Below are 18,659 nucleotides of genomic sequence, written 5' to 3'. Positions count from 1 at the left end.
TGGTGAAGCCTCTCACCACCCCTGAGCCTCTGGCCTGTACCCCAGTTCTGTATGCACAAATAAATAAATCTTTAAAAAAAAAAAAAGTCTTATGGGGGCCCTCTCTGGTGGCACAGCAGGTTAAAGCACAGCACTAAGAAGCTAAAGCCACTTCAGCATGAGTTCGATCCCCGCCTGCCCCAGAGGTGACCACATGGTGCGGCAGTCCTTTCCTGGCCTGCCCGCTGTTCCCCTCAGCAGTGTACTTTGTCAGTCAGCTTGTTCTTCTTCCCACTCTGCCTCTGGTAAATCCTCTCACAGCCCCTGCTCATCTGGCCTGTAAATAAATCTTAAAAAAAAAAAAAAAAAAAACAGTTATTCCACAGTGGGTTATAATTACAATGATCACAAAACACAATTGATCAAAACAACAAATATCCACAATGATTGAATAGAAAAACAAATGCTCTTTGAAAATACATTTCTTAGGGCCTGCCTGGTGGTGCAAGGGTTAAAGGCAGCACTATCAAACTACCCCCAGCCACTGCAACTTGAACTCCATCTCTGACAGACAAGGGAAGTGACTCATGGCTCAGCAGAGCTCTCTTGTCTCACTGATGCTCCCCTCAGCAGTGTGTTTCAGTCATTCTATTTGTTCTGCTCCCTACTCTGTCTTTGTCTCTGGTGAATCTTCTCATACCTCAGCCAAGCCTCTGGCCTGTACCCCTGTTCTACATAAATAAATAAATCTTAATAAATAAATAAATAAATAAGGGCCCTCCCTGGAGACACAACATGTTGCTACAGCCACCTTAGCACTAGTTCGATCCCAGGCCAGGCAGCTGACCCACATGGCCCAGCAGACCTCTCCTGTCTTACCCATCCAGCTATTCCCCTCAGCAGTTTATTTCAGTGGATTCACCTGTTCTGCTCCCCACTCTGCCTCTGATTAATACCCTCATCCCCTTCACCTCTAGCCTAGACCATAGTGCTTGTATGCATAAATAAAATAAAATAAATCTTAAAAACAAAATTAAGAAAACATGGTTTTTATTTTTCCATTTGATGGAAGCACCATCGTTTCCTGACACTTCCCGCTTCCAACCACCAGGTGGAAGCAGAGAACACAGTGTCACCAGCTCCAGCCCTGCCCCCAGATGGGGAAGAAGAGCTGTGAGGGGAGAGGACTGAAATTGAGGTAGGGGTGTAGCTGAGGCTGCAAGAGAAAAAAAGAGGGAAAGTGAGGGGACTAAACACAGATCTCAAGAGGTGACAGAAAATATTGAGAACAAAAAAAAAATTGAAGGAACAAGAAAGGGAATTCAAGGGGCCAAACTGGGAGGAAGTCAGGGGAATCTGGGGAGCAGAATGGGCTCAGGTGCGCTCTGCCTGGACACAGGGGGAGGGGGTTTGGGGGGGTAGGGGGTTGGGGAGGTCCCCTGCTATCTGTACTCTTCCCGGGGTGGGTCAATGTCTGGCTCCTCCTGAGGTCTGTGGTCCATCTCAGGGGCCGGTGGCCAGGGGTTTTCTGGAGGCTGAGGTCCTGCAGGCCAGGGGTCATCAGGCCGGGGAGGCTGAGGAGGAGTGGTTGTGGGGGGCTCAGGAGGCCAGACTGCAGGCTCAGGCAGGTCTCTCCAGGGACGATTGAGGCCTGGAGGTGGAGGGTCCTCAAAGAGAGGGGGTGCCCCTGGCCAGGGGTCACCAGGGATTGGGGGGCCCTGAGGCAATGTGGGGGAGCCCTCCTCACTGGCCTCTGTGGGTGGAGGAGAGGGGTGGTCTCCACTGGCTGAGATCCCTGTAGAGGAGGAAGGAGAAAAGTGAGAGGGGGCCCTTGCAATTGCCCATCCCCCTCAGTGACAGACCCAAGGACCACCTCCCTGCCATGGCCACAGCCCAAGCTGACCCCACAAGCTCATCTCTCAAAGAGGTCTCCACACATTTACAGACTGCCTAAGTGACCGTAAAATCCCATGAAAACCCAGTCCTGAACCGAGCAGGATCAGCTTTAAACTGATAGGACCCCTCCCCCCAGTTAGCTCCACCCAACACTGGTCGGGACTCCCCGCTAGCATGGTCCCTAAAATGGTCCTCGCCGGGACCCCAAGTGGCCCCATCCCTAGCCGAGATCCACTCTCCTTAACGCGGTCTGATGAATCCTCCAGGCACAGCCAAGGCCTGATCTAACCCCGTGTGGAGCTACACCCAAGCCGGCACAGGTTCAGTCTGAGCTAAAGCACTTTTCCGCAGAGCATGCAACCCGCAGCTCTCCGGCCAGTAAATCCTCAGGCTCTTCTCCAGCCCTGTGCATCCAGCTCACCCTCAGCCTCACCTCATCTTGACCCCCCCTTGTGACCCCAAATTGCACTCTTGGCCCCCATTTCCAGCTCACCTCCTGTGCACAGGCAAAGGGCCAGGACCCCCAGCAGCTTCCAGTTGAGCATCATGGCTGTCTCTTGCCCCCAAAGCCAGGGGTGGGCTGAGTCTGGATGCCTGGGAAACTCCAGGAGGCTTTATAGGGGAAGAGGGAGAGGAGGAGGCCACCCTCTGGGGAGGGGCCTGCCCAGTGACACAAGGATTTCCATCAGGACGTAACTTGTCCAACTCGTTTGGAAGGCCATGCTGATGTGTAACCGCTGCTGGTGGCGTCCCTCATTTTAGTCAGCCAGCCCAGGACCCAGGCACCCACTCTGTGAATGATCTAGACCTTGGTCACCCCACCTGTTTTCCTGTCCCCTCCACACACACCCTGCATCAATCAATACCCACGTGTCATCTCTCTAATCACAGGGGTTTCCACCTTTCATCCCTCGAAGTCATTAGAAGCCAAGGAATGGGAGCAGGCCTTGCGTTGGGAAGCAGCGTAATTACAGGGGCCAGGAGGCAGGACGCAGGGGAAAGGGGTGAATGGGGAGGAAGGGTTGATTCCTTTGAACAGCTGGGATGCAGCCAGGAACGTCTCAGGAAGTATCCCAAGCTCCCCACACACTGCAGGGAAGGGGCTACTTTCTTCCTCAAACCTGCTCCAGGACCCAGAAGACGGCTGTCCTACACAGCATCTCCTGGCATGCAGACAGAGGGCTTCCCACACAGTGACCTCCAGGAACGTCATGGGAGAGCCACCTGAGGTGCTTGCAAATGAGGAAGGAAACCTGCACGGTTTGACCCCTTCTCCCCAGGCTGACTCCATCCCGTCCAGAGGCTCAGGAAGACGCTGCCTCAGCTCCCCATCCAGTTAAGTTCTTCCTTCTTCCTCTGCAATCTTCTCTGTGTGACTCCTCCCCTGCTCCTGGATTTGCCACCACCACCCTCCCCTCATCCTTCAGGGGTCAGTCTGTCTTTTGTTCAAGTCCTTTAGGGAACCCCCAAATTTCTTCCAGGACTCCTCTGTCTGATCTCTCAGATGTATGCAAAATAGATGTTACTTCTGCCCCAGGCTGTTCCTTGCTGTTCTGCTTCCTCTGACTGTCCCTCTCAGTCCCCCACCTTCTTAATAGGCCTCCATTCTCCCACACTTCATCCCTCCCCCACACCCACACCCTCCCCCCAGCAGCCAGCACATGTCTGAAAAATGCAAGCCCAATGGTGCGGCTGTCTCCCTGTTATTAGTAATGCTCCAAGGGCTCTCTATGCACTTAGAATTAAGTCCAAACTTGGCCAGGCCTTGGCCTCTGCAGCCTCCTCCCTCCCCATTTGCTCCGTCTCACTCAGGTCTAGAACAACGTCCTCTCCTGAGAAGACCCTGTCCTGAAACCGGGCCCACATCAGTCTCCTCTATCCCATCACGGCCATATATATTTTCTTCACAGCACTGGTTCCAGACGCACCTGCGAGTTCACTTAGGCACTTGCCACGGACGGAAGCACCTGGGGGCAAGGGCTGGCCTGCTCCCCTCTCTTGGATGAGTGACTACTGTACCTTCCTCACTCCCAGCGCTGATCATCTTATAGAGTTTTAAGACAAAAACTAAGAAGAAAGCCTGAAGTTCCTCAAAAGATTTTTCCTAAGCAGTCTAGGAATGGGATCTAGAAAAGAAACCATTTGGAGAAAGAGCTTTGTGCGGGCCCACTTCTGGGAAGAGATGGCTAGGGGGCAAATGCCCTCATTATTATACCCAGAGAAAACGAGGCCAAACAGTGGCTGCTTCTGTATCACCTTTATTGAGCCACAGAGTTCAAACACACCTCACACTTTGGTGTCTGGTGTCTGGAGGGCAGCCAGCTGGAGAAGAGGGCCAGGCTGACCCCTGACCCCAGCCCACTTCTCCATGACCCTCCGGCCCCTTGGGCCACCCTTGAGCACTCTGCTCAGCCGTAGACAGGAGCCAGAGAGTCCCGGGTGTCTCCTTGAGAAATGGCTTCCTCTTTGGAAATGACCTCACTCAGGTCCTGCAGGTCATCAAGCAGAACAGAGAGGGACCCTAGGAGAGAAGACCCCAACAGATTGGAGCCACACAGAAGAATGTCACGGTTACCGTGCAGGGAACAGGGTTTCCCTGAGGTGGACGTTCTAAGAGCAGGTTCCCCAGTCCAAGGCAGTGTGGCTGCGAGGCAGGGTGCCCCAGAGTCACCAGACAGCGCCTCCCTCCGAGTCCAGGAGTGCCTGGAGCAGAGGTCTGGAAAGCCACCCTTTACCTTTTATGGACTCCCTGGTGGGGAGAACCGTTGCTGGAGGTGCGGGCGCTGACCACCCTGGGGGCTTGGGGCTGGGCTCCACAGGTGTCCCCTTATCCAGCAGGGAGGGAATAACGGCCAACAGCCGCTGCTGCTTGTAACGGGAGAGGAGACCCTCCTGCTGCAAGGTGGCCTGGGAAGGAGAGGGTTAAACGCCACCGGCTGGGCAGAGCCTCCCCTTCCCTCTCGCTCCCTGCTCCCACTGGTCAAGAGGTCTGGTTCCTGGGCCAGCACCCCTACCAGCATGATGTTCTTGTCCTTCTCTAACTCCTGCACGCGCTGGGCCAGCCGCAGCCCCTCCTCCTTCCGGGCCTCCTCCTGCAGGCGCCTCAACTCCTGGTTCCGCTCCTTCTCCCGGGTGGCTTTGCGCTGCATCTGGCGCAGGGACACCACTGCGAGGAAGCCAGGGCAGAGGGGACTGGCGCAGGAAGCCACTTACCCTCTGTGCCTCTCAGTCTCTTCTACTACTGGGGGTAGAGGGGTCAGGGGAGTGGCTCGTGTTCCAGGATCCTGAGTCAGAGAACCCAGGCACCTTCCCCATCCTTGGACCTTCCTGGCCCAAGGGGCCAGGGGAAATCTGAATATGCACTGGACATTAGGTTTTGTGTAGTTAATGTTCATTTTCTTTTTTTTTTTAATTTTATTTATGTATGTTTACAGAACTGGGGTACAGGTCAGAGATGTGGTGGGTGGTAGGATTCACCAGAGACAGAGTGGGGAGAACAGGCAGGTTACTGAAACACACTACTGAGGGGAGCAGTGGGAGGGTCAGATGAGGTCTGCCGCACCATGTGGGTCAGCTCCCTGGTGAGGGATCGAACTCATGCTGCAGTGGCTGGTGAGAGCTTCATAATGCATGCTTTAACCGGTTGCGATTCCAGGGAGAGCCCCCTTTTTTTTTTTAAGATTTAATTATTTATACATAGATCTGGGTCATAGGTTAGAGATGAGGGGGTGATTCACTAGAGATGAGCTGGGAGCAGAACACCGAAACACTGCTGAGGGGAGCAGCGGGCGAGACAGGAGAGATCTATGGGCCAGGTCAGCTCCCTGGCTGGACTCAAACTCAGGCTGTAGGGGTGGCAGCAGTGAGATTTAACCCCAAGGCCACCAGAGAGACCCAATGTCCATTTTCTTCAAGTCTGATAATGGTATTGAGGTTATATAGATTAAAAAAATTTCCCCTTTGTGGGAGACACAGCTAAACATTCATATGTGCAACCTTAACTGATTCAAAAAAATGTATATATAGTGTATGTACAGAGAAACAACAAATGTGGCAAAAATTAACTGCTGGGAGCCCGCCTGGTGGCACAGTGGGTTAAAGCACAGCACTGGGAAGCTAACCTCAAATCCCCGGCCAGGGAGCTGACCCACATGGCGAGGCAGACCTCTCCTGACCCGCCCGCTGCTCCCCTCAGCAGATTTGTCAATCTGCCTGTTCTGCTCCCCACTCTGACTTTGGTGAGTCCTCTCACCACCTCTGCACCTCTGACCTGTTCTTGTATGCATAAATAAATTTCATTTTTAAATAAATTTATTATATCGTCTTTATTACACCTAGAACATGTAACTTGTCTAGGTGTTTAGAATTTCTCTTACTAAAGTCAGGGCGGGGGTTGTCATGAGATGTCAATTTGGCTGCTGGAGGCCTCTTGGGAGTGACTGGGAGGAGCTGGCCATGTGGGGTGCTGGCTCTCCATCTGTGAATCACCTGCGCTCATTCCTCGGTAGCTTTGTTACCTGCATACTGCCAGAGACCCTTCCCGGAAGCTCACGCCCACCCTGGCAAACCTTACCAGCCTTGGCGTGCTCCCGTCGAGCATCATTCAGCCTCCTTTCTGTCTCCAAGAGCTGTTCCCGTAGCCGATTTTCCACTTCAGTCACCTTTTCTTGCAGGGCTGAGGTGAAGGTGCAGATACCGCGTGTCTCAGAGACCTGGGGGGTGGCTCCCACCCCTTCCAGGAGAGGCCCGTGCCCTCCCGGACACCTTGCCCTCCCGCACACCTTGCCCTCCCGCACACCTTGCCCGTAGATTTCCTGCTGCTGGGTCAGCTCCTGCCGGAGACTGGCAGCCTCCTCTGTGCTCTCCTGCTGGCCCTGGCGAGCTGCTTCCAACTGCAGCCCCACGCTGGCGAGGGACTCCTGGGTGCGCTGCAGTTCCTGCTCCAGCTGCCTGGCCACCTCACTCAGCTTCAGCCGCTCAGCCTCCCCTGGGAAGAGACGGTGCTCACCAGGCCGCTACCCCCCAGCGCAGCCTGCTCTTCATCGCCCTGGCTCCCCTCCCCAGCTTGGATGTGCCCACTGGCCCGTCAGGCTCAGGTGCACCTTGCTCCCGGGCCCGGCCCACTTCCTGCTGGATGACATGGGCACTCAGCTGCAGTTCTGCATCCAGGCGGTTCCGCTCTTCCCGCAACTGCTCCAACTCGAGGCTCACATCTAAGGTGGGTGGTGGGGGTGGGCGGCTGAGGCAAAGAAGGGAAACAAGGTTGGCAGGAACTACCCTGGGGCTTGACCCTAAGCACCCTCTCTCTGTGCTCAGCACTGTTTGGGGTCCCAGCAACCAGCACCTTAGCGCCCACCCCTCTCTCCCGATCCACCTCAAAGAGCCCAGTGTCACCTGTCCCTCTCCTGGCGCAGCTGAGCAAGGGTCAGTTTTCGAGCCATCAGGCCTGGGGGAGAAAAGGCAGACACTGACGGTTGAGTTGGTGGAGGAGAAAGGGGAGACAAAGAAAAGGCGTGTGGACCGCAGGACAGGCAGGAGGGCGGATGAGAGCGCAGTGGGGCCAGGCAGTCTGGCAGCGCCCTACCCACCCTGAATGGTGTGGACTTTGCGGACGGCGTAGCTGACTCGGTTGTTGAGGCTGGGCAGCCGCGCAGTGGCCAGTTCCACCTCGGCCATGGTGTTCTGGAGCCAGGTCTGAAAGCTGGAGAAGGCACAAGGTCACTAGAGAAAGCAGGAAGTGGAAATCGGGGTGGGGAGAGAAGCTGAAGCCAAGGGCGGGAACCCCAACTTTGCTGGTCGAGTCCAAGTCATAGCTGATGAAAGAAAACCTGAGCATTTAAGTCCTTAAGTGATTGTCAGATAAAGCAATCCAGTTTCTCAGAAGAAAAGCACAGCTTAAAAATCTTAAGAAAAAAAAATTTTTTTTAAGAACAAAAAGCGATTTGGGGTCCCAAAACCTACAGTAAGTATCTCATCTAGTCCTGCAGTAAAAGCAACAGTGAACTTCATGGGATTTTGCTGCTCTGGTCCCAGATGCCACAACACAGCAAAGTGCTCAGAAAGATAACTCTGCTGGTACTAACGCAAGCCTGGAAAGCTGGGTGGCGTCCAGCTGAATCCACCTTTTCACCTGTAGGCCCCTGGACATACCTCCGGATTTGGGGCTCTCCGAGACCAGACACCGTGTTTAAAGCATAAGAACTTAAGTGAAGCCCTCCCTGGTGGCACAGCAGGTTAAAGCACTTCACTAAGACGCTAAAGCCACTTCTGCATGAGTTCGATCCCCGCCTCCCCCAGAGGTGACCCACATGGCAAGGCAGAGCTCTCCTGACCCGCCCACTGTTCCCTAGGGCAGTATGCTTTGTCAGTGGCCTGTTCTGCTCCCCACTCTTGTGAGTCCTCTCACTGCCCCTGCACCTCTGGCCTGTACCCCAGCTCCGTATGCATAAATAAATAAATCTTTAAAAAAAAAAAAAACGAACTTAAGTGAGTTTTTCTATGGAACAAAGCTCAGCGCTTCCATCAGTTTTCCAAGGCATTAAATGGCTGCAATTTTTCAGGCAACCCAAGCTGGTTTCTCAGTTTTGGTCAGTTATTCACAACAGAGCAAAGTTACCCTAACAATTCCCTGACATCAGTGCAGGCCAGGTCGAGCTGCCCCACCATGGTTCACAAAAGCTCAGAAGTCTAACAGGCCCTGGGAAGAGACTCGGGGAGCATGGGGGGCAGGGTTGGAAGTCCCCAGGAGAGTCCAGTGTGCATTAACAGGCTACAGAAGGCTGGAAAGTGCCTCCCCGGAGGCACAGCAAAGGTCACTGTCTGCAGGCTGACTGTGTAGGTGCCCCAGCACCGTCTGCGGTTCTTTTGAAAGCCATTTTCTACTAAGATCTCCAAGCCATCTAGAGAACATTGAACAAACCTGGCAAAAGTCCTTGGGCTGGGGCCCTCCCTGGTGGCACAACGGGTTAAAGTGCAGCACTTCAAAGCTAGCCACAGCCACCTGAGCGCAAGTTCAATCCCCACCCCAGAGCTGACCCACGTGGCCCAGCAGCCCCCTCCTATCTCGCCTGCTGCTCCCCTCAGCAGTGTACTTCGTCGATCTGCCTGTTCTGCTCCCCACTGCGTCTCTGGTGAATCCTCTCACTGCCCCTGCACCTCTGGCCTGTACCCCAGCTCCGTATGCATAAATAAATAAATCTTTAAAAAAAAAAAAAAGAACAAATAAATAAATCTTATTTTTAAAGTATATATATATATACTAAAGCACTATATATATATATTTAATATATATATTAAAGCACTATATATATATAAAGTGCTTGGGCTGTTAGCAATGCCTCACTCGCAAGGACCATTTCTGAGGTCCTGATACAAAAATAAAACCTGTCCACAGCATCTGTCTGCTCTCCTGGAGGAGGAGCACTCTGATGGTGGAATCTGGGTGAGGGTCCCTCATTAACATTAGCCAGTCTCTGTAATCCTATTCATATCTGGAATTTTTCAGAATGTTTTTAAGGTAAAATGAGTCCCTAGGGCATAAATCCAACAGAAGGGGGTGGTGGCATTAGGTTTGTTAAACCAGTAACTGTTATACGACCCACCAAGAACCTCACGTGACAGTAAACATTTCCAGACTTCAGGCCAGGCACTGTGCTAGGAGATCTCCAGGGGCCCCCACTGGAACCCCCAGGTCCAAGGCTGAGGAGAGGTTGTTACTTGTGTTTCTCCTTACAGCTCTTTTTAATTACCTTTAAAAGATTTATTTTATTTATTTAAGCATACAAGAGCTGGGGTGTAGGCCAGAGGTGTGGGGGGTGAGAGGAGTCAGAGGCAGAGTGGGGAGCAGAACAGCCAGGTCTACTGAATTCTAGGGGAACAGCAGGTGAGACAGAAAGTCTGCTGTGCCATGTGGGTCAGCTCCCTGGCCGGGGATCGAACTCATGCTGAGGTGGCTAGAAATAACACTGAGACTTTAACCCTGCACCACCACGGATACCCGTACAGCCCTCTTTAAAGGTGATGAACCAGTAGTTGGGACGGAAACACCCAGACATATGGTATGAGAGACGTGGGCTTGCAACTGGTCAAAAAAGAAACTGACATACATTCAGATGGGCCATCTAGTAAGCCAGTATAGCTTTAAGTAAATACACTGAATTTAAAGTAAATTTAATCAAATAAAATACAGGGTATGACTGTAAATTTGCAAAGACAGATCAAGTATCTACACTCCCTGGTCCCGGAACAACTCTAGAACTACAGGTCTCCCAGGTGTGTTCTGAGCAACCTCAAGTTGCTGTGAAGCAAACTGCAGGAGGAAGTGTTGCCTCGCCAGCAGCCAGGTGACCCTGATGTGGATGCTGCGGGAACAGGAAAAAAGCACACAACTTAACAGGGCTAACCACGTCTAGCCTTGCACCTTCCAGCCGCCAGCTCCACATCCCTCTTGCCTGAGGCGCGCCAACTCTGGGCTGGAGCTGGGAAAGAAAAAACACTGCTCCACCCACCTGCTGACAGCGTCAGCCACAAGCTTCAACTGCTGCTCTGCCTCAGCTTTCTGCTGCTTTCGCTGGCGTCCGACCTCCTGAACTCGGTTCAGCTCCATCTGCAAGGCCTGGGGAGGATGTGATGAAGAAAGCATCCCCTCCCGGGGACCCCAAGGCCTCCCCCTCAGTGTGTCAGGCACTGACCTTGGCGCCCACGCGCTCCACCTCCACCTCCGCAGCTCTGTCCTGCAGGGAGCGCTGCAGGATGGCCTGCTCCTGGCTCTGAGCGGTTGCTCTTTCCTGGAGCTCTGCCACCTAAGGAGGAGAGAGGGCTGGACAGGGCAGGCCCAGACCTGGGGAGACTGGTAGAGGGGTACTGTAATGGAGAGAGAAGTACGGATGCCTCTAGAAGCCCATGTGGGGTTCCTGATGATGGCGTCTGCATCCAGATTCCCTTCCAGAAGTATGTTTCATGCCCAGTATCTTGCTGGAGTTCACAAGCCACCGACCTCTGGCCACGTCACCCATCCTTGGAAGCTGTCACCTCCTCAGGTCATTCCTGACCATCTTCCTCAGGCTGGCCCACCCCCAGCCTTTCTGTCACATTGTTTTATGCTTCTTTCAGGACATATCAGTTACCCAGCACTATCAGTTAAGCTTGCCTCACGTCTCTGCTCCACAAGAACAGGTCCTTATCTTGGTCCAGGGAATGTCCCCAGCACACAGTAACCACTCAAGAACTATCTGGGGGCCTCCCTGGAGGTGCAAGGGTTAAGTCTCAGCTCTATGAAGCTATCCACAGTCACTGCAGCACAAGTTCAATCCCTGTCCAGGGAGATGACCACATGGCACAGCAGACCTCTCCTGTTTCCCCGCTGCTCCCTCACCCGTGTATTTCAGTCAGTGCAAGTGGATTCACTACATTCTGGACTCAGTGAATTCAGAACCTCATGGTGCAGCTGAAGACCATGCATCTAGATTCACCCCACTCTGTCTCTGTTGAATCCCCTCAGTCCCACTTACCCCTACCCCTCTGGCCTATGCCCCAGCTCTTATATACATAAATAAATCTTTTTTTTTTTTTTTTTAAGATTTATTTATTTGTGCATACAGAACTGGGTACAGGCCAGAGGCTCAGGGGCTGTGAGAGGCTTCACCAGAGACAGAGTGGGGAACAGAACAGACAGATCAGGCAGATCGACTGCTGACGGGAGCAGCAGGCGGGTCAGGAGAGGTCTGCCACACCATGTGGTCACCTCCGGGGCAGGTGGGAATTGAACTCATGCGGAAGCGGCTTTAGATTCTCAGTGCTGTGCTCTAACCCGCAGCGCCACCAGGGAGGGCCATAAATAAATCTTTTAAAAAAAAAAACAACTATGCAGTGAAGAAATGCCACCCTAGGGAAGAAGCGGGGAGCTGTGGGAATGGGAAGAGCATCAGTGACCTGTCCTTTCAGTTGCTCCATGCATGTTTTGTGCTCCAGCTCCTGGGACTTCAGCTGCACCATGAGGGTAAACACCTTCTCCCGCCAGCCCTTCAGCAGAGACTGGCACTTCCTGGTGAACTCAGGCTCCAGGCATTCTGAAGACTGAACCTGCAGGGTGGAGAAAGGTGGCAAAACTGTGGGCTCTTGGGGGCAAAAGGAGCTGACGTCTTGGCCTTCCCTCTGTACCCTTTTGTAGGGGAAGTGATGCTCAGGCTTTGGCGCCACTGGCCTCCGTGTTATCACCTGCGGCCTTGGATGTAGGAGGCACTCGGGAGCCTGGGCTCGGGGCACGCCTGCCTGACGGAGGGGCCTGGAGTCTGGTGTGGGCGTGCGTGAGCGTGAACACCTGGGCCTGGAGCTGAGGCTACAGGGAAGCGTCACAGAGGACCGTGGGCGGCAGAGGGCAGCAGAGATGGCTACTAGGCCACAAAAACACACCAGAGAGCGCCCAAAGCACTAGGAAAGATTCGGACGCCCGCACTGTGCCTGGCTGCCGCACTACAACGGCAAGTGAAGATCATTCAGTCCTGAAAAAGCCCCTGAGGGCTCTGGACTGTCCACTGCCCGTCTGCCCGGATCCACAGAGAACCTGCCCTGTGTCTTGCTGGCACTACACCTTCCAAGCACGAGAAGCCACAGCCTAAAAAGATGTTCCAGAAGAAAGATCTGGGATCTGTGGGGCACCAGCGCCCCCCTACACCCCCACCCCTAAGGATGGCGCCCTGCCTACCTTCCTGGCCAGCTCCTCCTCCTGCAAGGAGAGGATGTGCCTGAGGCTCTCCACTCGCACCTGCAGCAGCTCCGCTGTGGTGTGCAGGCCTTCCCGGTCCTCCTGCAAGCGCTGCGTGCAGCAGGGGGCGCCTGTCAGGCTCCAGCCTGCTCTTAGGCGCAGCCAGTTGGAGCCCCACACCCCCCTCCTGGTCACTGTGCTCTCCTCAGGGCCCCTTCCAACCCCAGGACCAGAGCCCTCATGTCCCACCTGTCCTCCAGCCCCGCACGCATCACCCTGCACTCCCTCACCTGCATGGTGTCCAGAAGATCCTGCCGCTCTGGTTCCCACATCTGGCCATGGGCGTCAGGGGGCACTTGCTCCCCCACATATCTCCTTAGTTTCTCAACCAAGGCCTCCTGAGCCTCCAAGTCTTCTTGGGTCTTGCTAAGGTTGGGGCAGAAATAGCCGTCACTGGACACATGCCCCACCTACCCACTGCTGGGGTCCCCTCAGCTACACCCCTGTACCCCATTTACCTCAGTTGCTTCTGTAGCAGCTCTGCCTCCCTCTGGGCAATGGTCAGTTCCTTGGCTTCTACGGCCCGTCTGGCTTCTAGACTATTTAGCGACTTCTCCAAGCCCTCAGCTTTGCTGGTCAAACTGGAGAGTGCCTCCTGATGAGCCTGTGTCAAGGAGGAGAGCTGCGGAGAAAAGAGGGCTTGGCGAGGGTCAGCGCGCCCCTACCTGGGTCTTCCACACAGCCCACTCTGGCCTGGCCCCTTCACTCCCACCTGTGACCCTGATGGCAGCCCAATGTATCACCCAACTGCATGCTCGGCCTTGCTGCCTCACTCCCCCATCACCTTCCAGCTCAGCAGCAGGCTCTGTCAGGTCTCTCCCCAGGACATCTTCCCTTGTCTCCACTGCCATCAACCTCGGTAGCCACCCGCACCTCTGGCCTAGACAACGGGCAACACTCCTGACAGGCCCTTACAAAGGGCCCAGCAGTTTACCTGGCATTCAGAACAAAACCCAGTTTCTTCCCTCAGGCTGCGTAGCCCTGCTCCTGGGCCTCCACCCACTTCTCTGAGTCCACGTCCCAACGCACTCCCAATGCCCATTCTGCTACAGCCCAGTGCCCTCCTTCCTTCACCAGGGAGTCTACTCAAGCCTGGCTTCCCCAAGCAACTCAGAGGTCATGGTGGCATGGCCTCCTCAGGGAGGCCTCTGTGGGCCCTCCATTCCCTACCCACCACTGCTCGGTCCTACCCCTACTCGTGTCCTCTGGCCCTTCCTGTCACCTGTCATCTTACATCTGCACACAACACACTCGCTGCCAAACCCCACGTGAAAGGCAGCTTTGGAAAGCAGGAGGCTTGGCCTGGTCTCACTGTACCTCAAACAGTGGGGTGGGTGTTGGAGGCCCTGGAAGGCCCGGGGGGAACAGAGGAAAGTGGCAGCCATCACTTCTGGCTGCCCCTCTAGCCCTGCCACCCCACTGTCCGAGTGACATAAGCCACAAAACTGCTCGATATAAACAAGTCTGACCCCATCATTCCCCTGTGTAAACCCTCTTACTAGATGCGTATTGCTCTTAAGGTGAAGTAAAAGTTCTGGACAGCCTGAGGCCTCGCACATGCACACAACACAGAGCCCCTCATTTCCCGTGCTCGGACCCCTCTGACTCCCTGCACCCCACAAGTCCCGCAGCTCCCGTTGCTACCTTGAGTCACCTCACAGCCAGCTCTGCCAGCACAAATGTCAACTTTTGTCACCAAGCTGAAGGCCACTGATACTTTCCTATGAACTATCTCTTGAGTCCCATGTCTGGATTGCTACTTTCCCTCAGGAATACCTGGACACATGCTATTGACTGCCATCTGAACCGTTAAGTATTCTTCCCAAGTTTATCACTAGTCCTTAAATTCTCCCATTATCTCATCATTCCTGTTTAGTGTTACAACCTCACTGTATCAACCTTGAGTATCTCTGGACTCTATGTCACAGGTAGTAAGGTTTCCCCATTCTGGGGAATGTTTTCCTCCAGTATCTTCATGATTTTATTTAACTAGCCCCCCACCAGGCTAGGGGCCTTGTTTTTCTCATTCATGGCAATTCTCCAAATTGTAGAATTAATTAGAATTAAATTAAGGATGAATGTGCATCCCGCATTAGGCTGTCAGTTTTGTACCCAAGAGGGCAGGGACTCAGGCTATTTGCTCCTGTCCCAGAAATGGCAAAGAGTAATCCCTGATCAATCTTGCCGGATGAACAAGCGCCCCTTCTCCATCCATCTTAGACCCCCTCTCCCACCTTCCTTGCCTCCTTCCCAACGCTCCCAGGGAACTGGGAGTAACAAAGCTCAATCACTTTCTAAAGGGAGGAGGACTTTAAGAGATGAGAGGGCCCCTAAGTTCTGGGGAAAAGTATAATCTGAGTAAGACCAAACACTCAAGTTCTCATCTTTCCAAGTCGCCTATATTTCCCCTGCACCACACACTAGCCACGGATCTGCGCCCGGGGGCCTGCTCTCCGTTTGGAAGCAGCAAGGCGAGTCCACCCCTGTGAAGCTTAACCATCCCTTTCCCTGGTCACCTGCTCTTGGTGTAGCCGCTGAACCTCCTCCAGCTCCCGCTGGCTGCCCTCCTCCAGGTTCTTCCGGATCACCTCGGCCCCAGCCAAGGCAGCACGCAGGCCCTCGGCCTCAGCTCGGCCAGCCTTCTCTGCCTGTGCCAGGGCCTCCAGCTCCATGGCCTGGGTCTCCAGCTTCATCTTCTGCTGCAGTGAAGTCTCCCGCAGGACCTGGACCTCGTCCTCCAGCCGCCGGAGCTCTCGCAGCTGCCGAGAAATCAGCTCGGCCTGCTGGCTCAGGGCCTGCGACCCTTCCAGCCCCACAGACCTTCAAAGAGAGGTTCGCATAGGTAAAGCCAGTCTCTGGAGCTGGGAGGGTGGCCAGGAGCACAACTGGAGACAGGAGAAGGGGCACTGGATCACCCTGCTTCTCATGGGGAAATGGGAACAAGCAGAGCCACGGGGAACTCTGCATTCCCATCACCATCATCAGTCACTGAGGCGCTTCTCTGCACATATGGCTGCTGTCTGGGCACAGGAGACACAAAGGCTAGTTGAGGTCAAGGAACACAGTCTCCAGAGAGAGACAGATAGACGTGTGTCAAACATAAAATGAGCCCATGACTCTGCACTGGAGAAGCTGGAAGAATGCTTCTGAATGCTAATTTAAGGGCAAGGGAAAAAGTCTGAAGGAGATCTGGACAGATGAGGTCACGGCTTCGAGGTGAGGCCAGGAGCTAGTTAAAACCATTTTTTGAGTGTAAAGAATCTGAGAGGACAGTACAGCATTAGAGTGTAGAGCCTCTACCTTTGGAGAATCAAAGCTTAAACCAGCTTATAACTGCCTCTCACTGAGGATTTTGTTGTCATGTGGCTGGGATCTGTAACCTAGAAGGTAATTGGCTAAAGGAGCCCTAGCTGGTAGCCAAGTTAGCAACAGCTTGTCCACTCCCAGCACCTAATCTAGCACCCCTCCTCTTTGATGGTGTCTCAGATGGACCCAGCTGCAATCCCACGCCAGGACACAATGGCAGGATGACCTTCCAGCACATTTGGGAAGACATCAAGAATAAGGGTCTCTACTGCAGCATGACCAGCTTTGATGGTGTGTATTGAATTCACACTAGCACAGCACAAGCATCTTACTGCTCAGGAATCTTCACCTAGCTTCACATTATGTTGATCATGCTTAGCTGGTGAATGCTGCCATGAGGGTTTTTAATTCTTCAATATCAGGGCCTGTCATTCATTTCCGTTAACCCCACCTCCAGATATCTAGTACGCTGCCTTATTATTTATGCATTGTAGGCACCCATGGTTGCCTATATTAAAATGAAGCCAACTATGGAATAAGAAGCTAAAGTAGGGTGAGGAATCTATTTCAGTGAAGAAGGGCGACTGACAAATGAGTCCAGGAAAATGGCAACAAGGGAGAAGCCTACCTGCTTCTCTGGCCTGGCTCCTGCCCACTGCCATGGCCATCCCGATTCCATGCCAGCAGTGGAGGTCTTTGGTTGTCTGCCCGCCTTTCTGAGAAATCCTGATGGGCTGGGAGTTGGACCAGGGGAATATCTGAGACCCACTTGGGAGCCATTCTTGACAGAGTCGGATGGGGCCGAGCTTGGAAGTGGGATGGGGGAATGAGCCCAGTGGAACCTGAAGTATCACAAGGACAACGATGGTCAGTTTCCCAAAGAAAGACAATCATGAGTCCCCTTGCCAGGACCCACTGACCTGAAGGTCGAAACATGTCCACATTATTTGAAGTGTCTAGAGTCTGTGTCCAGTCATCTATGTTCCCCTGGACAATAGGAGAAACAAGGACACTCCAGTTCAATTTGCAGGCCACCTTCCAAAGAGAAAGGCCCTACAATAACAAAGTTATCATCCTTAAAAAATGGTCAAGTCCACTGGCTCTTAGTTCTTCTTATCCTACTTCCTGAAAGAAATTGGAAATACCAGGGCCTCCCTAGTGGCGCAAGGGGTTAAATCTCAACACAATGAAGCTACCCTTGGCCACTGTAGCATGAGTTCAATCCCCAGCCAGGAAGCTGACCCACATGGTGCAGCAGACCTCTCCTGTCTTACCCACTGCTCCCCTCAGCAGTGTATCTCAGTAGATCCTCCTGTTCTGCTCCCCACTCTGTCTCTTGGGAATTCTCTCACCTCCCCACTCCAGCACCTCTGGCCTGCACCCCAGCTCTTGTAAGCCTAAATAAATAAATCTTTAAAAAATAAGAAATCCAAAATACCTACTTACTAGACCTAATCTGGTTTCTGATAACTACTTAATATTTCAATGACCATGGGATGGGGGAAGGAGTAATTTTTTTTTTTGTTTTTTGGAAGGAGTAATTTTTGAGGCAAGCTAGGGAACTCTCAGGTTTTACTCATATTTTAGGATTCTGGACAGTGCCTTTACCCTCCTCCTCAAGCTTCTATGGTCTCTGCAGTTACTGGTCCGGGGCGAGTAAGGAGGTATGCAGCACTGTGCACCCCGTCGCCAGAGTTCTCTCCACGGCTCAGCAAGCCCGTGGGGAAGCCCATCCAGATACCAAGCCATGCCTGTGGATCCTCTATCAAAGCGCTGGCTCAAGGCCTGGCTCCAGATGAATGCGGCTGCATGTCCCGCATGCCATCTTCCGGGACATCTGGGAATCTAAGCAGCCCAGAACCCTGGGCAGAAAAGCCAGTTTCCTGACATCATACCCAAACCCTCCCAGCAGCTTTCCTCTCAGTTTCTCTCTACCATGCCCTCAGTTTCCATTTTCGTTGCCCACTCTCCTCTCTCCAGAACCCTAGAACATAGATTAGAGCACAGAGAGGGTTCTTTAAGCTCCCCCCTCAAACCCCCACCCTGCCCCAAACTGGGATTCCTACCACCCACCCTCCACCCTAACCCACTCTTTTCCGGGAGGAATTATTCCGGTCCTCATTCTCAATAGCCTGCCCTCACCTCCCTGCTCTCTAGCCTGTCCCCACTTCTCCCTACCCTCATCTCCCCCAGAAACCCAGTATCGACCCCGAGTTCTGTTCCGACCGGGTCATCTATCGCTATCTGGCCCCTGTACCCTCTTCCCCTATGGACCACTGGACCCACCCCCGAACCCCATCTAGGTCCCTTCCCGCGCTCAACCGACTTTTCTCGAACGCCCCTTACCCAGCTCGAGCGCCCCCCTTGGCCCTTTGGCCACACCCCCTGCACCTCTCAGCGCCCGGCCTCCGCCCCTGACCGCGCCTGCGCTAAGCGCAAGGGTTGGCGGGCTGCTCCAGGGCCGTTTCCCTCCGGAAGGAGGCGGGGAAGGAGTGCGCACATGCGCAGTAGTGCCTAACGCCCGGACCCATTAAGGCCTCGCTGCGTCTCCGCGCCCTGGCGGCTCCGCCCAACTCTGGGAACCCGGGAAAAATTGTGAGCTAATCAGAAAAGGCGGAAGTTCCCTCCCCAGCGCGTCGCCCAATGGAACGGAGGGGAGCCACCGAGATGACCAATCAGGCGCGGCACTGGGGGCGGGCTCGCTGGGCGCGAAGTT

The 18,659-nt window shown here is 53.8% G+C and overlaps 2 protein-coding genes across 4 annotated transcripts; both read right to left on the bottom strand.

Moving 5' to 3' along the window:
* Positions 1-1,421: 1,421 nt before the first annotated feature.
* PSORS1C2 (psoriasis susceptibility 1 candidate 2) lies at positions 1,422-2,423 on the bottom strand. Its single transcript, XM_004695353.1, has 2 exons — positions 2,369-2,423; positions 1,422-1,774 (listed from the first exon to the last, which is right to left on the bottom strand). Exons 1-2 carry the CDS (start codon positions 2,421-2,423, stop codon positions 1,422-1,424), a joined length of 408 nt encoding a protein of 135 aa, XP_004695410.1.
* A 1,697-nt stretch (positions 2,424-4,120) lies between these two features.
* On the bottom strand, positions 4,121-18,368 carry CCHCR1 (coiled-coil alpha-helical rod protein 1). Of its 3 annotated transcripts, none has more exons than XM_012734613.1 (18): positions 18,290-18,368; positions 16,864-16,930; positions 16,572-16,785; positions 15,154-15,457; positions 13,096-13,259; positions 12,868-13,003; positions 12,578-12,688; positions 11,806-11,955; positions 10,566-10,676; positions 10,383-10,489; positions 7,464-7,576; positions 7,270-7,321; positions 6,978-7,114; positions 6,674-6,862; positions 6,449-6,550; positions 4,890-5,041; positions 4,611-4,782; positions 4,121-4,396 (listed from the first exon to the last, which is right to left on the bottom strand). In XM_012734613.1, exons 2-18 carry the CDS (start codon positions 16,877-16,879, stop codon positions 4,284-4,286), a joined length of 2,343 nt encoding a protein of 780 aa, XP_012590067.1. In that variant the 5' UTR covers positions 16,880-16,930; positions 18,290-18,368; the 3' UTR covers positions 4,121-4,283. The 3 variants fall into 3 exon arrangements, with proteins under 3 accessions (XP_012590067.1, XP_012590066.1, XP_012590065.1); XM_012734612.1 differs by having other exon boundaries at positions 16,864-16,996; positions 18,290-18,362; XM_012734611.1 differs by lacking the exon at positions 18,290-18,368 and adding an exon at positions 17,552-17,849.
* Between the last annotated feature and the right edge of the window lie 291 nt (positions 18,369-18,659).

This window comes from Condylura cristata, unplaced genomic scaffold, assembly GCF_000260355.1.
Source record: "Condylura cristata isolate star-nosed mole 26May11 unplaced genomic scaffold, ConCri1.0 scaffold00061, whole genome shotgun sequence".
Lineage (NCBI taxonomy): Eukaryota > Metazoa > Chordata > Mammalia > Eulipotyphla > Talpidae > Condylura > Condylura cristata.
Note: the sequence above shows the minus strand (reverse complement) of the source record. Positions and strands in the feature narration are given on the sequence as shown.

Excerpts from the sequence above, each read along its gene's own strand:
- PSORS1C2 (XM_004695353.1), bottom strand. The coding sequence starts at position 2,423 with ATGATGCTCAACTGGAAGCTGCTGGGGGTCCTGGCCCTTTGCCTGTGC. Across the intron at positions 1,775-2,368 it reads CCTTTGCCTGTGCACAGGAG|GGATCTCAGCCAGTGGAGAC; the intron begins GTGAGCTGGAAA and ends CCTCCTCTACAG.
- CCHCR1 (XM_012734611.1), bottom strand. The coding sequence starts at position 17,692 with ATGGCTTGGTATCTGGATGGGCTTCCCCACGGGCTTGCTGAGCCGTGG. Across the intron at positions 12,689-12,867 it reads ATCTTCTGGACACCATGCAG|CGCTTGCAGGAGGACCGGGA; the intron begins GTGAGGGAGTGC and ends TGCTGCACGCAG. Across the intron at positions 5,042-6,448 it reads ACGGGAGCACGCCAAGGCTG|TGGTGTCCCTGCGCCAGATG; the intron begins GTAAGGTTTGCC and ends GCTTCCTCGCAG.